The 22,027-nt window shown below is 30.5% G+C and overlaps 2 protein-coding genes across 2 annotated transcripts in view; one reads left to right on the top strand and one right to left on the bottom strand.

Annotated features, from left to right (window-relative positions):
- LOC123293746 (RNA helicase aquarius) overlaps window positions 1-12,378 on the top strand; it is a 95,707-nt gene extending 83,329 nt beyond the window's left edge. Inside the window, exons 7-21 of the mRNA XM_044874647.1 lie at window positions 39-256; window positions 797-1,140; window positions 1,931-1,979; window positions 2,066-2,301; window positions 3,298-3,961; window positions 5,321-5,611; window positions 7,078-7,267; window positions 7,330-7,615; window positions 7,813-8,080; window positions 8,619-8,790; window positions 8,876-9,046; window positions 10,596-10,793; window positions 10,861-11,034; window positions 11,938-12,153; window positions 12,226-12,378. Of these exons, the coding sequence (XP_044730582.1) occupies window positions 39-256; window positions 797-1,140; window positions 1,931-1,979; window positions 2,066-2,301; window positions 3,298-3,961; window positions 5,321-5,611; window positions 7,078-7,267; window positions 7,330-7,615; window positions 7,813-8,080; window positions 8,619-8,790; window positions 8,876-9,046; window positions 10,596-10,793; window positions 10,861-11,034; window positions 11,938-12,153; window positions 12,226-12,300 (3,552 nt within the window). The 3' untranslated portion in view covers window positions 12,301-12,378. The remainder of the gene's footprint in view (window positions 1-38; window positions 257-796; window positions 1,141-1,930; window positions 1,980-2,065; window positions 2,302-3,297; window positions 3,962-5,320; window positions 5,612-7,077; window positions 7,268-7,329; window positions 7,616-7,812; window positions 8,081-8,618; window positions 8,791-8,875; window positions 9,047-10,595; window positions 10,794-10,860; window positions 11,035-11,937; window positions 12,154-12,225) is intronic.
- A 1,074-nt stretch (window positions 12,379-13,452) lies between these two features.
- LOC123293141 (probable tubulin polyglutamylase ttll-15) lies at window positions 13,453-17,549 on the bottom strand. Its single transcript, XM_044873856.1, has 6 exons — window positions 17,440-17,549; window positions 15,918-16,669; window positions 14,811-15,068; window positions 14,479-14,694; window positions 13,813-14,026; window positions 13,453-13,742 (listed from the first exon to the last, which is right to left on the bottom strand). Exons 1-6 carry the CDS (start codon window positions 17,473-17,475, stop codon window positions 13,632-13,634), a joined length of 1,587 nt encoding a protein of 528 aa, XP_044729791.1. The 5' UTR covers window positions 17,476-17,549; the 3' UTR covers window positions 13,453-13,631.
- Between the last annotated feature and the right edge of the window lie 4,478 nt (window positions 17,550-22,027).

The raw sequence follows: 22,027 nt of genomic DNA, 5'->3' as shown, positions 1-22,027 counted from the left end.
AAATTTTTTAACTAATGTCTTAATTCTCTTTGTTTCAGCTTTTAGACATGCTAAAATTCTATGCAAGATTTGAAATTAGTGATGATTCTGGTGATCCTTTATCGGAACATGATATGACGCAAATTCATTACAATCGTATTACATCGTTACAAAGGGCTGCATTTGCACGTTTTAAAAAATTGCGAGCATTTGCCTTAGCTAATGTAGCAAGTGTTGATACGAGAAATGGATTAATGAAACATTTTGGTTCGTTGAGGTACGTTTTTGTAAACTATTTGTTAATTTATTTTTAATAAAGTTTTCGTTATATTTTATTGTCTAGCGTTTATTCACTTTAGTATTTCAGTACCTGGATGACCGAGCATTGTTCGGTATTTTTTGAGTTAAATTTTATCACTTATATAAGACCCGTTAAAATATCTCCATACAAATACCAATTTGAATATCCCGGCAATGTACTTTATTTCGTTAACTACGATATACGTATATCACAGCAGCTGTCTATCAACCAAAACTGACAGCCACACAGACCGCACATTATACAATACATACGAAACGTACCACGTACAATGTATATATTCGTCAATAGATGTCAGGAAGAGTCATATTTTGCAGTTTATATTTCAGTTTTTCCTGAAAACACGGATAAAACGATGTGTTCTAAAAATGAAACCTAACTAGATCGATTTTTCGCCCTAAAATATGGCGTACGATTCGAATCTTGTGTTATTCTTGGGATACCCTTTATAATAAAATTCGATGATATACTAAAAATATTTTTCTTAATTATGTTTAGCACAAAAGAATTACATGAAATAGCAGCATATTTAAATTTGGTAGCTCCACCAGGTCCTGATCTTAGTGAAGAAGACAAACGTACATTAGAATGGTGTCGTCTTGATGAAACATTTCTACGTGAATTACTTATTTCACGACATGAGCGTCGTGCATCACAGCTAGAGGCATTAAATGAAATGCCTTTATACCCTACCGAAGACATTATATGGGATGAAAATATTGTACCTACTGCATACTTTAGTGGTGAAGGATGTTTAGCATTGCCAAAATTAAATTTACAATTCTTAACATTACACGATTATTTATTACGTAATTTTAATTTATTCCGCTTAGAAAGCACATGTAAGTACAGACAAAAAATTGGGTATTTTACCATATTTGAGGAAAAATCTAAAAATATATTAGTGAGATAGCTTAGGTAAAAAGCAGTCGGAAAATGTTAGTTTAATGCCGGTTTGCCACTAAACGAACAAACAACAAGTGAAATTTACAAAATTTAAAAAACATGTCTAAGAACACTCTCCATTAAATTACCTTTCGAATGAAAATAAAATCAAAATCGCTTCATCCGTTTAGACGCTACGATGCCACAGACACACATACATATAGCGATCAAACTTATAACACTTCCTTTTTTTTTTAGTTCAGGGGTTAAAAAAACAGAAAGTCCTGTCAAAAAAACAAAACTGCAACAAGACTGACAGTGTAATGACCATTACAGTTTCAGTTTTGTTTTTATTTTTCAACAAAAACTCAACTGTCCGTTTAGTGGAAAACCGGCATTAGTTCAAAAATAATAAAATAAATTTTAAAATTCAAGTTAAACTTTCATTTTTTTTTAACACCATGAAATAGAAACCGCTATGTTATTACGTCATACGGCTGAGCAGCCAACCGACGTCGACGTCGACCACAGAGTAATATGTCGTCCACTGTGTCCTGCGCTTTTGTCAATTTATCCGGGAAATTTGAAAGTGTAAAATTTTAATGCATTTTTATAGCGCTTATCGATTGAAATATTTTGTGTTTTTATTAGTGGTTTATTCGCACTCTAGAATCTATTTGAAAAATGATGCCCTATTGTCAAAAAAAATTTTTCTAATATTCTTATTTAATTAATTTTTTTTTATAGATGAAATTCGACAAGATATTGAAGATGCTGTAAGTCGTTTATGTCCATGGTAAGTTCCTTGAAATGATTTATTTAAAATCTCGTCAGTAGTGATCGATTTAACTTAACTTGCTAATGAAATACATTTGTTTTTAGGCAAGCTGAAGATAGTACTGTTTATTGGGGTGGTTGGGCTAGAATGGCACAACCGATTACGAGTTTTGCTGTTGTAGAAGTTGCAAAACCAAACATTGGTGAAAAACGTCCATCACGTGTTCGTGCCGATGTCACAGTAAATCTGTCTGTTCGACCTGAAATTAAAAACGAATGGGAAAATTTACGTAAACATGATGTATGTTTTTTGGTGTCTGTAAAGCCACCTAATCCAATAGGTAATATTAAAAATACAACTTTCTCATTATTCCCAGCTATATGATTAATTTTACGGATACTAAGATAGTCTCTCTTCTTCTCTAAGTTTCGAACCCCTTAGTTAATCACTCTGTAATCACTTTTGAGCTAAACTGAAATTGTTCAACGTCTTCAAATACAGCAAAATGTTGCAACAAGTACAAAAACTTTGAAAAAAAATTATTTCGGAAATGAATACACACCCCAGGGGGCTGAATATAAGCTTTAGATCCATAATCCGCAGTAAAAAACGGCTATAGATTGCTCGGGAACATTTTATGCAGCTTGAAAATGAACTGAGCATCATGTTTGTGTTTTCAGAAGAATCGCGAGTCTCTTTTTGTGTTCTTAATAATCGTTCGAGACTTTACAATAGATTGATGAATGCTATTAAGAGTGTAATCAGGGCCAGATTAACCATGTTTTGACCCCTAGGCAATGTAATTCTCGGGGTACCTTTTCAATGTTTTGAAGATCATCCGCTCTTTTCAAGTTGATGTGACGGATGTGAGTAACATGAGATTCGGGTGTATTTTCACTTTATTCTTGTTAAATGCAATAGATGGCGCTGTTCTATAAGTATGAAGTATTTCATCAACTGACAGCAGCATGCGTCGGAAAAAACGCAATAATACCTATTGTCATTGATGATCCAACTTTTCCAATAAAATTTTCTCTACTTTGCCTAATGGTTAATCCGGCCCTGGGTGTAACTTACGATAAGAATTCGATTTATCGTCCAAATTGTGTATTTCTTGAGCTTAATTCTATATTTTGAAAATTACAATTTATTTTCAAAGCATTTCAAACCGAAAAGTTAATCGTTTTGGAGGTATTTGAGAAAAACCCTTTTCTCGGCATTTGATTCCGCAGAAAAACTGAAAAATCTATCATTTAAAAACTAATTCTTAGCATCTTACATGAATTTGTACCTTGTAAAGCATTTTTTCATTCTTTGATTCATATTTAATTTTTAGGTACCAAATACGATTATAAACAGCCATTCATACCACAAACTGGTTTATATGCTGTACGTGGATGTGAAATTGAAGGTATGTTGGATACAGCTGGTCGTGTAATTGAAGAAGGACCAGAACCAAGACCCATATTACCTGGCGATGAACGTACATTTCGTGTATGGCTTGATTGTAATCAATATCGTTTGGATATGGATAACGCTAACAAGGGTATAATGGATGACGTTTACGAAAACTTTAACATATTAATTCGCCGCAAACCAAAGGAGAATAACTTTAAGGCCGTACTTGAAACAATCCGAGAACTAATGAACACTGAATGTGTTGTACCGGATTGGTTACATGACATTATATTAGGGTATGGAGATCCAGGTGCAGCACATTATACACGAATGTCTGATCAAATTTCAACATTGGATTTTAATGATACATTTTTGGATATGGATCATTTACGTAATAGTTTCCCAAATTATGAAATAAAAGTAAAAACTAATGATCCAACAAAATTGGTTAGACCATTTAAAATTACTTTTGAAAATCATGACGATGATGAAGAGAGTGGTAAAGCAGAGGAAAAAATGGAAGACGGTAAAAAACCAGTATTAATTGTTGAACCACATGTAATTCCAAAACGTGGTCCTTATTTGTATAATGAACCGAAGAAGTAAGTATTTTTTATGATGATAACAACATACATCGAAAATATTCATTTTTTAGTATAATCGCTTCATATTTGTACCTTAAGGTAGTATAGCAGTGTTTTATGGTCATAGTTAACTTTTTTTAAAATTTATTCAAAAAATCATAGTTCCCTTAGTAAAGAGAGACACAAATTAGATTTTTTTTAACATACCGTTTAGTTTTACCACTAAAACCGTATTTTTTTGTTGAATTTCAACATGATTTACCGCACAGTTTTTTGAAAATAATAAATACCAATTTAAATCATCTGATCAAATAACAAAAAGATGAAATTGCCAAAATCAAAAATAGATTTCCGTTCGGTAATCCAAAAGTAGTACTATTTAACATCTACAAAACCTTATATTAACAATAATAGTAACGCGTTCGAAAAAAAGAGCCTTATGATTGCTTGCAAAAGATTTAAGGAGCCGTTCATTAATTACGTAATCATTTTGGTGTAGGGGGTTGTTTTAAAAGTCTATTTATGTGCTTATGTGGGGGAAGAACCCCATTCTTAAGTAAGATTTTATGAGTTGAAATTTAATATTAGAAATGATGTAAATCTAAATTATCTACTAAAGAATAAAAATTTTCAATTTACGTCAAACTGTAACTGATCTTTTTCTAACAGAGTTTTATTATTGGGCAAAACGAGATTGAATGTTATATAAGAAGGGAAAAGGAGATTCGAAAAATCTTATGTATGTTATGTTTATGTGGAAAGAGGGGCGTCAAAAATCGTCAAAATCATGCTTACGTAATTAATGAATGGCCACTTTGTAAGGACAGGCAATTCTTAAAAAGACTATTTGGCTTTATTGAACCATTTGTGGAAAAAATTCTTCAAATTCACAGTCAGCATTGTGAAACAACAATTCGTGAATTTTTTAGAACGAAAATATAACATCGCAGCAATTGTGATCGTTTTTTAAACAAAAAACGTGACAAATAGTATCGAATTTTTCCCGAAGAGTAATTATCACTCCGAGGTACCAATTCTATCTCGATTGTACTCGTAAAATAAAATCTTTTAGAGGGTCTTGCAAACGTTGCATCGAAAAGTCGAAATAAAAATTTTTTCTAAGGCTAGAAAAGCGCTGTAATTTTTTTGATTAATAAAATTTTCACACAAGTAAAAAACTCTAATAATTCCAAGAATTAATTACTGATTAGAATTTATAATTGAATTGTGTAATGGAATAACTGATTACGGTCAACAATTAAAACTAGCAATCTATTACAGATTACGGATTAGATAATCAAATTACAATAAGGATTGAAGAGTATTATTGCTTTAACTTTTTATAAAACTAAAAACAATTTATTTCCTTATTTTTAGAAATTGGATACCTTTTACACCAACTCAAGTGGAAGCTATTCGTGCTGGTATGCAACCTGGTTTAACACTTGTTGTGGGTCCACCTGGTACTGGTAAAACTGACGTCGCCGTTCAAATTATATCGAATATTTACCATAATTGGCCACATCAGCGAACCCTAATTGTCACACATTCCAATCAAGCTTTAAATCAGTTGTTTGAAAAGATTGTTGCTCTTGATATTGATGAAAGACATTTATTACGTTTAGGTCATGGTGAAGAAGCTTTGGATACGGAAAAAGATTTCAGCAGGTAAATTTGCAGAATTATCAACAGGAATGAAAGCTTGTAATTTCTAGTTTTTGACTCAATATCTCAAACATTTTTATCATCTCGTAATATTTTATGTTCAGGGAACTAAACCGCTAAAAAAATTTGTTTATTAATTTTATATGAATATTAAAGTGGGCACGGGCTTCATAAGTACTTATTAAGAAATTGAGTACGTGCAATCGAAAGCTTGTTTATTTCTCTGTAAAACAGCTTATATTGATTTTTATACGAGCTTTTCGCCGACAAAGCAAAATAGACACTTTTCACTTTAAACTGTCCTCAAATAATGACCTTACAGAAATAAACCTGAAATCTTTTCAAAGTTTAAACCTTTATGTTTTTAAAAACAAAAGCTAAAGAATATATATATTCCCTTATCGCTTTGTGGCGAGACTTTCAAATTGTGGAAAAAGTTGTTCTTATTAATTATTTATTAACTTTGAAAAAATCCTTTAAAAATACTCAAAAGTTTGATAATTTCTCTTTAAGCTCGCTAGTATTAAACATCTTAAGAGCTTTCTTAGATAAGGGGTTACATCCAGTTGAGAGAGCATAAAACACGTTTTTTATGAGGTTTTTATGGGAAGGCCATTTATTTTACATAAATATAAAAACGTAAAATTTCGTTCCGTTGTTCGATTTCAAAAATTTGATATGGTACTGCTCCTGTAGTTGATCTCCTGGAGGTCCTCTAAAAAAGTTATCCGGCGGTGAGCACCATATCTCTAGTTTTGATTATCCAAAATGAAAAAATTCAGAAAATTTCTTTAGTCGATAGATGAATACAGGTATTAATCGAAGGAATAGTCAAAACTATAATTTTTGACAAAATGACGGCTTCCAAAAAAAATTTCCAAATTCAAAGTGGTCTAAAATATCGAAATAAATTTCAGAAATCTTGCTCACCGACTTTGAAAACGCTGTTTCGAGAAAGACGCGTTTAAAGTTTCAAAAGACGTCTACGTTAAGTTAAATTTTGTTTATGCCTTTATCTTCGTGAATATTTTTCGGATCAACTTGAAATTTTCAGAGAAGATACTTAAATATAAAAAATCAATCCTTAAAAATTCTAACTGGATATAACCCCTTAAGTTATTCCCTGTCAAATCAAAATTGCTACAAAGAAACAATAAATCTAAACAGTAAATTTATCAAAAAAAAAAAAAAACATTTTTTTAAGTGTGCCATTTTTTTTTTTGCGATTGTATTAATGCTACCAAATAATGACTAAAATATTGATTCAATTCGCTTTATATTATATTTTATGACGATTCATTATTTGTAGTATTATTTTCACAAGTCGTTCAATTCTACAAAATTCGAGATGACAAATTTTAAAAGGTGGCAATAATCTTAATTTTAATAATTAAAATTTAAAATTTTAATAATTGTAAAATTTTTCCATTTTTTTCATTCTAATCAAATAAAAATGCATTTTGTTAAAGATATGGTCGAGTAAATTATGTTTTGGCTAAACGATTAGATCTGCTCGAACGAGTTGCTCGCCTTCAAGCTGCTTTAGATGTGCCTGGTGATGTATCATATACATGTGAAACAGCTGGACACTTTTTCCTATATCAAGTGTTAGCCAGATGGGAAAAATTCTTAAGCTGTGTAAAACCAGCTGATGGAAAGGTAATTTTCAGAATGTTTTTCGAATTGAAATCGAGACACTTGAATTTTAACTATTTTTTTAGCCAGTTGCTGTAAAATCTATAAGTGAAGAATTTCCATTTCATAATTTTTTCGAAGATGCTCCAAAACCTTTATTTAAAGGTGTATCCTATGAAGATGACTTGGAGATTGCCAACAGTTGTTTCCGTTATATTGAACATATATTCAACGAATTGGAAGAATTTCGTGCATTTGAATTATTACGTTCTGGATTGGATCGATCAAAATATCTTTTGGTGAAAGAAGCTAAAATTATTGCTATGACATGTACGCATGCTGCGTTAAAACGAAAAGAATTAGTCGATATGGGTAAGTATCGAAGCAAATTTTCAATAATTTATTGTTCCTCCGTCGAAGAATCTATACATCTTCAGTATTTTATCAAGAATATGCTAAAACCAATGATAAACTAGTTTTATTCTTCGCTTTCTTTACTCATAAAAAGTCACGAACAAGTTTTGGAGCAAACCTTTGGTATTATTCATTATTTTTTTTCTATTTTTAAGGATTCAAATATGATAATATACTTATGGAAGAATCTGCACAAATTTTAGAAATTGAAACATTTATTCCATTATTATTACAAAATCCTCAGGATGGATACAATCGATTAAAACGATGGATTATGATTGGTGATCATCATCAATTACCACCTGTTATAAAAAATATGGCGTTTCAAAAATATTCAAATATGGAACAATCACTATTTACGCGATTAGTTCGTTTAGGTGTTCCTACTGTTGATTTAGACGAACAAGGAAGAGCTCGTCCAAGGTATGTCATATAAATTATTTTAAATTGGATATTATTTGGATGTGATAGTACAAATTTTATCGGTTTAGTTTGGAATTTTTTTGAATTCCCCTAATTTTGGGATAAACTTTCCATCTTTGAAGTTAATTTTACTCTACCATTTACCATTGCGCTAAATGTCGAAACCAGGACCCTACATTCTTGAAACCTATTTAAGATAGGTTTAATTTGACCAAAAATTCTAAAAGTATGACTCAAATTTAGTAGGATTACATGCTTGGTTCAACAAAATTGAATATAAATTGGATGTGATAGAGCAAAATTAATTTTTCGATATTACAGCTAAATTTTATCGGTTTTGATGGGAATTGTTTTTGAATCCCACTAATTTTGGGTTAAATGTCGGAACCAGGATCCCACATTTTGGAACCTGTTATAGGGCAGGCTCTAGATTTTTCAGGAGAGTCTAATCCTGCCCTGACCTACCCCTGACTACGGGCCAGAACCTGAGTAGTTTAATATTGTTTTCTGTTTCATTCTAATCTTATTTCTTGTTTAGTATTTGTAATTTATATAATTGGCGATACAAACGTCTTGGAAATTTGGCACATGTACAAAATACACCTGAATATCAAATTGCCAATGCTGGTTTCTTATTTGATTACCAATTAATTGACGTTGGAGATTTCAATGGTGTTGGTGAATCAGAACCTAGTCCATACTTTTACCAGGTAATTCATATTTTGAATAATTTTTGTTTTCTTGCAGTTTAATTTCATTATTGAAATTTATTGACTTATCAAATTTTCATTTTAGAATTTAGCTGAAGCAGAATATTGTGTAGCAGTATTCATGTATATGAGATTATTGGGATATCCGGCTGAAAAAATATCAATTTTAACGACATATAATGGACAAAAACATTTAATACGTGATGTTATCAATATACGATGTGCTGAAAATCCTTTAATGGGAAAACCAAACAAAGTAAGTAATAAAAGCAAAATGGTAGGCAGTTATGGGGACTACCGATAGAAGTGAAAACTTAAAACTTTGGAATAACTGTGTTTAAATTAATTGTAATATGAATGATTAATAATTCATAATTTGCAAGTTAAAATTGTTAACATATTTGTTAAATCCGTTCACGTTTCGCTGTGGCTTTAAAGTAGGGGAGTAAATAAAAATATTCTAAAAACACATTAGACATTCTTCCCTTTTTCCTTCATTGGGCCTCTGAACACTCTTGGCAGTGGTTGCAGTGGTGAATTTGAGGAAAAAGGCCCAGTAGATAAAATCTATAAATATGGCCGTTCTTTTTAAGTCTTTATTAATTACCTCGGTTCCCCGTTTTTTTTTGTAAGTCTTCGTTAATGAACTTGGTGTCACTTGTGATGTCCTCTTATACAAATTTATCTTTTCCCTCCTTTTTGTTTTAGTCTTCGTAAATGCACTTCGAAACCTCTTGTGGTGCCCTACTTCGACGTTCCAGTGGGCAACTACTGTTTTGCCACATCTTAAATCCGCTACTGCTTGAGTGGGTTTTGTAGCCATAAACATACGAAAGCTAAAATTTTATACCCTGTATATATTAAATACAGTGCAACCTTAATATAACGAATTCCTCGATTTAACAAATTTTTCGTAATCCCCTTGAATTGTCCATAAGAGTCAATTTAAAATATACCTCTACATTTCGAATATTTTTTGCGAACAGCCTCTTTATAACGAATTTTCAACTATAATAAAAAATTCAAATACCTCTAAATAACGAATTTCATCAATTCAAAACCATTATATAACGTATGAAGTCCCACCAATATATGACAGTTAGTATGCTCCATAGTATGTAATTCATGTCGCGACAGGTTCCGACACTTTTTTTACTCAAAAAATTTTTGAAGTTAACATTTAATTACCTACATAATGTATGTAACCTCCTGAATACCTACTTATATGGATTTTACTGCATTTAATTTTGTAATCTAAGGGGAAAATTTTGTAACATACCTAATTGTTTTTTAATAGAAAATACATACAGTAATTTGATAAAATTGAGTTATCATTTATTAGTAGAAGTTGTTCCCTATAACAAGATGAGTACGCAATGTTGAGGTAAATAAAATTATTTCTTTACCTCTTTATAACGGATTTTAGACCAACTTAACCTCAATATAACAAACCTCAGTTTAATGAATTACTTGATATAACGAATATTTACTGGTTCCCTTCAGATTTGTTACATCGAGGTTGCACTGTATGTATGAACGTATCCTAGTTTTATTCCCAAGTTTATTAGGCTTAGAAATATTGATGATACGTGTATAGGTGTTCATAAAATCACCTAATTAAGCCATTTCATAAAAAAAATAAACAACTTTTGTATGAAATTTTTTTTTGTAAACACCAAACTAGAATTTTTCCCCCCTTCTATAAAAAACTATTATAATTAAATCACTCAACGCAGCTAAAGAAGCTTTGAATTCATAAACCTAACAGAAAAATTTTGGAAGTTAACTTTAATTTTTGGTTACAGATTACGACTGTCGATAAATATCAAGGGCAACAAAATGATTATATTTTACTATCATTGGTACGTACCAAAGCAGTTGGGCATTTACGTGATGTACGTCGATTGGTTGTAGCAATGTCACGTGCACGTCTAGGTTTATATGTGTTTGCTAGGGCAAATTTATTTAGGAATTGTTTTGAGTTGACACCAGCATTTAAACAGGTACGACGTGATTGATACGGAATTTAAATAAAGAAAAACATTGTATTAATTCTTAATTTATGTATAGCTTATGGACAAACCTGTTCAATTACATCTTTTGCCAGGAGAAATGTATCCAACTAATCGACATCATTTAGCGAAGCCACATGTTCCACCTATGGTTATAAAAGACATGGCACATATGGCTAATTATGTATATAATATGTATATGGAGAAATATAAAGCAATTGAGTCATATTATGTAAGTAAATTTTATGTGTCCCTTGTATTGGTACAAAAATGGGCTGGTTTAATTCCGTGATTTGTAAACACTCCTCTAATGTCTTAACCACGAGTTTAATAGTTAGGACATTTGCAGCGATTACCATAGATGGAGTATTCAGTTTTAGTAAGATTCGAGAATTCATATTAAGGTAGTATAGCAGTATCGACTGTCATAGTCTATGAGAGTCATAGGGATACATTATCGAGTGTCAATAATCGAGAGTAATATAGCTTAGGGTAGCTGAATTTCGGATATTTCTTTCCTTATTGAAACAGGGACATTCCGGGAAATTATGAAGTCGATGTTCCGAAGATCTTGTATTACTTCCAAGGACACTGGCTAGGTATCAGGTTCGCTGAACGCCTGGGCCTGACAGTGTATCATGATGACAGTTAGTAGGTGGAAGAAACGATGTCTCATCTTCTCTGTCACTTCCCAGCTCTTACCACGAGGAGCTGAACTCACTTGAGCCAGCCTTTCTTTGACTCCATGGCTTATGGAGTAGTGATCGGAAATGGATCAACTCCTTTTCGGTATCACAACAGATCCTATGATTTTAGTGTGTCTCACTCCAGGACAGCCACTCTCACCTAATCTAACCTCCCTTATTGAAATTAGGAAGGGATGGAATACATCTTGTATCTGACAGAATAGTATATAGTGGTATTAAATTGTCCCTACAATGACACTCAACGAATATGGTTACGCTGATTAAAAAGAAAGAATATAAATGAATTAACCATATCTCCCAACTACAATATCTTGTTTGCTTTTCCTTTTCTTACAAATCTTCTTCTATTTTATGCAATCCCCTTACTTAAACTATTAAATATTGATCGATTTAAGCTTTAACGTATTTTCCAAATGTATTCATTGTAGGAAAAAACGAAACAGTGGAAAAAACCAGGAACATGTGAAATTGATTCTGAACCACAAAGTTATGCATCAGTACATCCAGGTGACGATCGTGGCAGTGATAGTGATGAAGAAGAAACATCAATATCAAAACAACCAAATATTCCGCGGCCAATGGAAGAAGAGGAGATTTTAGTACCAGAAGAAATTATTTCCGGATCAACAAATTCAAAATCAACGGTTGGTGGTTTAAACTCTTGTAAATATTGTTTATTTTAATAGTATATTGTTTAAATTAATGTTTTTTTATAGGACGTCCAGAATAAACAAAAAGATGTTGAAGAAACTACGGAAGATGATTCAGAAAATGTTGAAACAGACACGTAAATTAAATAATTTTGTGTATGAGTGCGTTTTTATGAATTCATTTTTGTAAGATAAATAAAAAAATATTTTTAAATTAAATTATTAGTCAAGTTATTAGAACTTAAAAATAGATTCTTTTTGGACTTGGACTTACCATCGATCTACGTGGCTAAGTACGTGTTAATGCCTAAATAGTAAATACTGTTAAATATATGAAATTTTTTGAAATTAATAAAAGTTAAGTACATCGATGATTCCTTCTTGTCTACGTTACACGCAATGAATGGAGGGTACACGCCGATATACGACGTATAACCTGGGGTTTTCTGTCAAGTTAGCATATGTGCTCATTGAAACTGAAGAAATTTTACACTTGTCTCAGGAAAAACTGCCAGAACGAAAAATTGCAACTATCCAGTGTTTCGAGTTAATTTTCGCCAAAGTTTGACTCGTCGACCCAGATGTCATGGGAATCATCGTACAAAATTGAAGAGTATTGTTTAAAAAGTTGAGCGCAAGAGTCTTTATCAAAATTTTTCGAAAGAGACAAGCAAAATTCGATAAAATATTGCGATGATTTAAAAATCGATCCTATAAATGTGTCACAAACAAATCGATGTATGGTACGCAGATTGTGATCCGGAAATAAACTTCAATTGAATCATCATAACCCCCAAAACATAAATAACATCTTTTGGTTCAACACAATTATTCGTATATCTCACTTTCTTGTTCAATATTATTGTAGTTAGTTGGGGTCTAAATCGCCTCATCTCAATCTTTTATTAACTTTTTTTTTTTTTTGTACTGTTTTATGTATCATGTTCTCCTTTTACGAAATATTACATTTTTTACTTCCGAAATCAAATAGTTTCGCTTGCTCTTCCAGCATGATAAAATTTATTAAGTGATAAATGAAATTGAAGATTTTGTAATAGGAATACAAGTTATCACACAAAACTATTTGTTTCATTCAAAGTTTTTGGTGCAATAAGATAGAAAACGAGCCTAGATTTTTTAAAGGTTTATATTTTTAAATTTTCAACGTTAAACTATAAAATATTAAAAAACAACGATTATATTCAATTTTATTTAAATAAACAAAAGCTGGTATGTAATTTGAGAATTTTAAACTGAATTTTTCAAGTTAGGAAAACACATGAGTGTAATAAATTGTATTAGATATCGATACCAACGACGACGTAACGATAATCTTAAATAAAGAAATCAATAAAATTGCATTAATCAATCTTTAAAACACGGTGTTTCAGTTTTTTATACGGTAACTGTACATATAACTGCACCAAGTACCAGAAATGCTTAAAACATTTTTCATGTTTAATTTTTATAATTTAGCACCATGCATCATCCAATAAACATTTACCGTAAAACCATCTATACAACCATTGATTTTCTTCCGATAAACTGGCTAATTTTGTTGATAAATCAGTTTCACTCGAATTCTGTAGAAGAGTAAAATTAGTGTTAATTTTTGACGGTAAAATTATATCATAAAATATTCTAGCTGTTTACCAATGATGGAGGAAATATTCGTTTACAATCACCCCGATTTACATATTCTCTGTAGGCATTTACTAAAATATTACGTTGATTTGATGTTAAACATGGTAAACATAAATCACAGTTTGGGCTCAAACAATCTTCATTACACTTCTTGCTCACACATTCTTCGGGATAAACAACTAAATTTTTATCGGCTGTTTGCATCATTTCTTCGGGACGATTTCTATAACAAAAAATTATAAATGAAAATTCATAAAAATTTTATTTCTTTGCCATTTTTATCGCAGCTATTGAATTCAAAATAACATGTAACCCTCTTTTGTCAATTTCCTGAACTATTTGAATTATCTGCAGAATCTCAAGACTACTTATAAGTATAATACAGTCGATAGGTAGTTTCAAATAGAAAAAATTCGGAAGATAATGAAGTCTCAAGTTTTCATCTTCCTCTGATTTTTTATCAATAACTTTTTTTCTCTCCTGTTTATACACAGAGTCCTCGAGACCCAAAACTTAAGAAAATTTTATTTAATCACCCCTGAACAACACCTCAAAGTTTCATTAATTCCCGACCTCTTTCAAACTATAAAATATTAAAAAACAACGATTATGTTCAATTTTAATGGCCTATGCTTAAATATGTAAAACTGACAAAAGGAAAGTGTTTTAACTTACCGAGTTGCTAAAGATGGTTTTCTTACACGATTAGCTAAACCTACAAGACCCATCAAATTAAATATAACTTGTTCGTATAACAATTGATTTGGTGGATAATGAGCGGATGATAAATTTGGACTCATATTTGCTTCCATAACATAAACATTCAAATCCTCATCAATAACAAAATCAAATCGTACCATTTCAAAGAAATTGTGTGATTTTGATTTAAATCTAGAAATTGAATCGAAAAAATTAGAAACATTTTTAATTTTAAAGCTAAAATCTTAAAATTTTTTTTTTTGCTTTCATGTTCTCTGAAAAGAAAAATTATCAAGCTATTTTTTTACCTTTCTAAAATATTACTAATTTGCTTTTCTTTCTTCAAACATATTTCCATAATTGAATCATTAATTTGTTCCCATATAGTTTTAGGATTTTTACCTTGCATACGAACATATGCGTCAAAACTATCTTTCATGGAATATCCAAATTCATCATAAAGCTTTTTTAATGAAGGTACTTCCCATGTTGGTAAATAATCGTCACCCACAACATATTTATCTAAATTTTCGGGATCAAATGGATAATATTTAACCGGGCAGTATCTGAAAAAACAAATTACATATAAATATTACATTTTTTCAATTGGCCAGAAATTTAGAAATGTGCTATTTTGAGTCTGAATAATACAAATGGGGCTGAAATGAATCCTGCTACCATATTTGTGCAAACAGCCTGAACTGTCAAAGTAAATGCCATTTTCACCGGAGTAAGAGAATCGCTTGAACGTCATTTGGTTTATTAAATACAAGATGTCATCAATTATTGACTTAGAGCTTGCTCTAATTTTTTGCTGTAAATAAATTTTCGTTTCCCGGCTCGCTTAAATATGTTAGAAATGTTTTATAATAAATCAGGCTTATCAAAAATGGCTTAAAAGTGGTGCAAAGTGTTCAAGAAGGATAGAATTTGTTCTGAGTTTAGCCTGAAGAATTTGTGGATTAAAATTCAAAAACGACCAAATTGTGGAGCAGGAATACTTAATTTTGAACGAATATAGAGCAATTAAAGTGACAGAATTTAATAAAAATGCAAAACGTATCTTCCGCGGTATTTGTTTTAGGTAGACCCTGCTTTAATTCGTTAACAAAATACGCGCAATATTTGCCGCTCACAGTAGCTGCGGTCTTTGATAAACTATTTTTGAGCGTATTAACTATTTTATTGTGTCGCTGCGGCTACGGTGTAGATTGCACGTGTGAGAAGAACGCTCGGGTGTTTATTGATGAATTGCATACACCTTTTCTCAATTTTACGAACGTATTAGCTATTCTATTTAGTGTCGCTGCGGCTACGGTAAAGTTTACACGTTTCACTTTTATGATTGAAAGAAATTTCGCTTTTATTTGATAATAGGTAATTCTTAATATTTTTGGGCCGAGCATAAAACTTACCTAAACAAAACATCTCCGTAATAAATGTAAAGCCGTAATGGTTTTATAGACGTTATAATTGTATAAACACCAATATCAAATTTATATCCATCTACCAAAAATGGTTTATCCACATACTCCTGAATGAAAGTTTCATTTGAATTCAAATCCAATGTTTTGATTGGTTCAATTTTAATACCTCGATGAGCATTACTTTTTTGTACAAATAATTTATCTGGATTTTCGTTCACATAATCCAGCAATTTTTCTTTATCCTGTGGTAATTTAAAAGCTAATGGCATATTTTTCACACCACTCGTTGATAAATCAACTTTATTGGTAATATAACCACATCCAGGAAAATGATTAACTTTTTGATGTGATTTTAAATTATTTAACTGTGAATATAAAGTACGAAATGGATAATCATGGGCCCATAATAAATCCCAATTTGAATTATTCGTTCCACGTTGGTAACCAAGTCGTTCCAAAACTAAAAATACATGTTTCAAATATCCACTATCTACATTTCGTCCGTAAACCCAGTATATTGGTCGATTGTTTTCGATATCGTTGGATGGACAAGTTGGTTGAGTAATCTTTGGAGCTGATTCTTGTACTATTACTTGTCGATTTGTATCAATACGGCGTATTTCGTAAATATTAATTGCTGTTAATCCAACGCAAACAGCTAGAACCAACAGAATACTTGTATTATTATTGTTTTGGCAACATTTTTCAATTCGGTTTGTTGTTGATTTTAACGAACTTTCCTAAAATAAAAACCAAAATAATCAAAAATGAATCTAATTCCATAAACTTTTATTTTATATTTATTGAGATTTCTTCTATTCTAATGCAAAAAATTTTGGGACGAGTTTTTTAGATATACGCAAAATATGAACGTTTAAAATTCCTAATTAAACAGAAAGGAAGATATAGTTTAGTGACATCATTGCCCGATATTTCCATAGAGATTACCTACATATAAAACTTTGTTTTGCTAAAAGGAGATGGGAAACAATCTTTGAATGCTTATAACTTCTTCGTTTTTAATCAATTTTAATTTCACTTTCAAATTTTGTGATGATATCAAGTCTAGTTTTATATTTTTTATGCGTAATATGGAAAATTTTACATCAGACAACTACCGTATTATTTAAAAGTACTTTATACTTTTTTTTGTATGAATTTTTATTGAAATTATTTCCGAACCAGAAAGTTAGATTTTAAGCTATTAGCCGGCGTTATTGTTGAGAGACCGTTCATAAATATCTCATTCCAACCACATATTTCGAATTTTCATCATATTTTGTTATCAATTTTAAGTCTTATGTGCTACAGAATTAAATCATGAATTAAGGCACAGATGTGAAATTATTAACAAATCAGAAAAAAACTTTTATAAAATCATGAAAGGGTTAATTAGTCTATTACCGCAGAAAAATTCGTGTCTAGAAGCTTTCATAATATTAACGATATTACCAAAAATGTTTAATTATTTGAAAAAATTTTTTCTCTTTGAATTTTTAAAATCACTCACTGTTTTTTCACTTGAATTACGTTGTTTTTCTTTCATTTTACATAAATTTTATCTTAAGAAATTCTTAACTCTAATTATGGACAAAATTTCTAAAACAACTAATTGGTAAATTTACTGTCTATATAATTAAAATTTTTAAAATTTCATGTTTATAATAATAATATCAAGATGAATACGTCATTATAATATATACAAATTATATTTATGCCGGAATAAGTAGGTGATATTTGACTTTACCTGCATACATTCTTAAGTAAGAAATAAAATACCGTTAGTTTACTTACCTGTTATTTTAAATTTTACCGCCTTTATTTTAGTTTATCAATTTAGAATGTTTAATCGTTTTGGCTTATTTATTATTTTACTTGGCCTTTAATTTATGTCAGGGTTGGATCAAGGTATTTATATGCTCTATTTGAAACTTAAATATGCGGCTCTGTATCGTTCTATTCGTCAATTATACAAAACAAATTTCATTTTTTACAGATATATTTTATTGATAAGGGGGCGTCCATAAATTACGTGAGGTGTTTTTTTAAATTTTCTGTCCCTCCCTCTCCCCTTGGTGAGATGTCGTGAGGTTTTAGTCAACCCCCTCCCCCGCCCCCCAATCTCACGTGAGATTTTTCAGAATGTGTTTTACATACTACATGTGTTTTACATACTAATACGTTTTACATAAAAAAAAATCGAAGTTGATTAATAAGTTTTCAAATCTATCATAAATAATTTTACTTTAATTCATAAATGTTATTAACGACTACAGACTAACTTGAATGATTTTTAGTTTTAAATGAAACCTGAAAATAAAACCAAATTACGTAAATTTGTACGATGATTCGGATGCGCGTAATAATTCGGATTGCGAAGATGAGAGTGAAAATTTTGCAGTTTTTCTCTAATTGAGGAAAAAAGTTTCATTGTCAATACGAGTTATTTTTTGTGCCTAAAAATGAATAAATGGGTTAAGTTAATTAAAATATATCGTTATTTATAATGTAATATTTTAAATATAGTAAAATATTTGTATTTTATATCATGTCCTCCTATTACCAAATATTAAAATAAAAAATGTCTCGAATTAGCTCCGCGATCTTAGCACCTCATGTGCGGAATTTCGATTGACCAATTATACCATCTGAAAGGTCAGAAATTGGTCATAAAAGGTCAGTTGGTCTCATTAATTGGTCAGCATCAGAAAATTTTTTATTAAAGATTAAAGTTTTTCAAGGTCAATTAATAAGTTTAGCACCTCATTCGCAGAAAAAATAAAAAACTCCACCTATGCGCGATCGGGAAGCATTCGCTGATAATTGGTCAGCTAATATAAATAATTGGTCAGTTTAATTTAATATTAAAAAAAATTAAAAAAGTTGTCTCTGTCGTAACGCGCATGCTTTGAGTCGGATGGTTTTATCAGGGATATTTCTCCACTATTTATTTTAATAGTGGAGAAAGAGATAGGATATTTTTTAAAAAAGTGGAAAATTTTGAACATCAGGAAAAATTCATTTAATCTAAAAGTAAAAATATTAGCCCCACCAAGATACGAACCAGCTTCCCTTGATTTCATATGCAAGTGCTCTCTTTAACTTTTAAAATTTTCCCAAGACTGTTTTAATTTTTCATATTAAATGAAAACCGAAAATAATTATCTTTTTTTTATAGAAATTTTTGCATGCATTTTTGAGTTTTTAAAGAATTTTAAAAAGATCCCATTTGTAAAAAATTATGTATTTCTTTTTTAGGAAAATATTTTTCTCAGAAAAATTTGATTTTACAAACTTACCCTAATTATGGGAGGTAGTTTTGTTTAAATATCAACCAGTTTATCATTTAAAGAAATTGGAATTGTCGAATTTTATTCGGTAGCTGAATTTACGAATAAGATTGTGAAACTCGAAAGAAATCTGAAAAGCAGCAATGCCAAGTTTTAGATTTTTACCTGTAGAATAAAAATTTTCAGGAAGAAAATTAAAGATTTTTCACGTCTCTCTTAGTCTTAGATATATTTCAAAGGAAAATTTAATCGGGGATTTCGTTTTCGATTTTTAAATTTTGTAAATTTCACGTGATTCTTCCAAATAATCCGATTCTTTAACCCTCTTGGCTCAAATATTAGTCCTCTAAGTACAGATTTTTCGTAATTTCGCTACCGAATATAGTAATTTGAAAGGTTTTATTTAAGTTTGCCAAAAAATGACTGTATTTTTAATTTTAAATAATTTTTTGTGGAGAACAATTTTCAAAATTTACGCTCTCTTTAAAAGAAAATCTTGCCAAAAAAGAAAATATCCATTAATTTGAAAATAATTTTTTCAGATACATACCAGATTTAGCATACATTAGGAAAACTGTGATCTTATGATATTTTTAAAAAAAGAAATATTTGACTGTTAAAAAAATTGTTCGCCATAAAAATTAGATCTCAAAGTTTTTTTTTTAAATATTTTATTTGAATTTTCTTTTAAAATAATAGGTCTAGAGACAGGCGTAGTATTTGAACAAGTTTTTCCTCTACAAAAATTTTCAAAGCCGTGATTTATTTCTCAGAGGGTCTTGAAAAATGTATTTCAGCGTCAAGTTTGAAATTGATGAATATTCTTATTTGAATATCGATCTCAATATTCATCAATTTTAATCTTAAATTACAATCCTCTGAAGAAGAATCTCTTTCTATGGAAGTTTTCGTAGATATACCAAAAATTTTTAGGTACATCCTGGATATATTATAGGATATGACACGTAAAAAAATCCATTAAACCCTAACTTTCTGCCGCTTGGTAAATAAGTTCTCGAATCGATGTGAAACATTTTCTTGCATAGGAACATATATATGGCAAAGCGGCTATTTTCGAGATACAGAGGAAGTGGGAAATCAAGTTTTTTTCTCTTTTTATTTTCCCCATCCCGTCTATTTCGAAAATGGCTGCTCTGCCATTTGTATGTTCTATAAGAGAAAATGTTCCACATCGACTCAGTAGCTTATTTACCACGGGGCAGAAAAACCACGTGCCATATCCTAGAATAATAATAGCTTGACTCCAGACCTGTCAATTCACTTTTTATTATCTTTTGCACCAATCATGTGACAAATTTTGTAAAAAAAAAGTTGAGGGGGAATGTTTTTAAAAGATTTTTTATATTATTGATTGTGGCCTTACCAATCATTTTTCATTTTCGATACGTAATCAACAAATTTTTTTTGGATTTTCATTTTATTTTTTTGTGGTATTTGGTTTGTAAAAAAAAAGTTGATGCAAAAAAATTTTTTTAAGATGAAATTAGTTATATGGAATTATGTGGAAGTAATTCGTAAATAGTTTTTATGTATTTTGATTTTATTTAAATAAAGTTGAAAACTCAAAACCTGTTTTTCTTTTATTTTTCCCCATCTCTCTGTAGCTATACATTATTATTTCAGTTAAAAATAGGTAAGTATTTCGAACTTTGCGATAGGTAAGTATTTCAAACTTCGTTTGCCATTTCTTTTTCTAATAAAACATCACAAAATTTTCCGAAAATGAGTTTTACTTTGTTATAATTTTTATTAGGGAATATTGAGTGAATGTCGAAAATATTAATATAATTATTTATTATTATAAATAACAGAGCCCTTATGGTATAGTGGTTAGCGTATCTGACTACGAATAGATAGTCGCCTGGTTCGAAACTAGGGTAGGACTTTATTAAAAAAAATTCTTCTTCTTTGTTTTAAGCAAATGATGAAAAATTTTAGTTTTTTTTCGTTCAAAAACTTCAATTTTCTTCACATTTCTACTAGGAGAACATCATGGACGGACGGAATTAGTAGTACCTGATAGCAAGGTAATTGTTGTCCCCTCGTAAGTCAGAAAGTTAGTGGTCTGCACACCCGTGTTTGGTGAGTATGACTTCTAGACAGACCAATAACTTTCTGCCAAAATAAAATTTTAGACTTTCGGGGTGAAAACACTTACTTGCTTTTTCTCCCTATCAGGAACTACTAATTCGTACTTATGTTCTCCTAGTACAAATGTTGAAAAAATTGAAGATTTTTTCGTAGCTCCGCGATCTTAGCACCTCATGTGCGGAAGGAATTTCGATTGACCAATTATACCATCTGAAAGGTCAGAAATTGGTCATAAAAGGTCAGTTGGTCTCATTAATTGGTCAGCATCAGAAAATTTGTTATTAAAGATTAAAGTTTTTCAAGGTCAATTAATAAGTTTAGCACCTCATTCGCAGAAAAAATAAAAAACTTCACCTATGCGCGATCGGGAAGCATTCGCTGATAATTGGTCATCTAATATAAATAATTGGTCAGTTTAATTTAATATTTAAAAAAATTAAAAAAGTTGTCTCTGTCGTAACGCGCATGCTTTGAGCCGGATGGTTTTATCAGGGCAGTGAGTACTATCAGAGAAGAAAGAATGAATACATGGTGCTACAAAAATAGGTAGCGGGCTAAGTAGTACTGAAATCCAGGTCAAAAATGCTTAATAACTTTTTACGATTTCTAATTTATTTAACTACTTGTTTAAGTGGAGTTTAACTTAAAAATTTTAAAAGAAGCCATAATGAAGTATTTGTTGAATTTAAAAAAGAA

The sequence above is a fragment of the Chrysoperla carnea genome, chromosome 2, assembly GCF_905475395.1.
Source record: "Chrysoperla carnea chromosome 2, inChrCarn1.1, whole genome shotgun sequence".
NCBI classification, from domain to species: Eukaryota; Metazoa; Arthropoda; class Insecta; order Neuroptera; family Chrysopidae; genus Chrysoperla; species Chrysoperla carnea.
The sequence above is the reverse complement of the archived record's forward strand: the minus strand, read 5'-3'. Positions and strand labels throughout refer to the sequence as shown.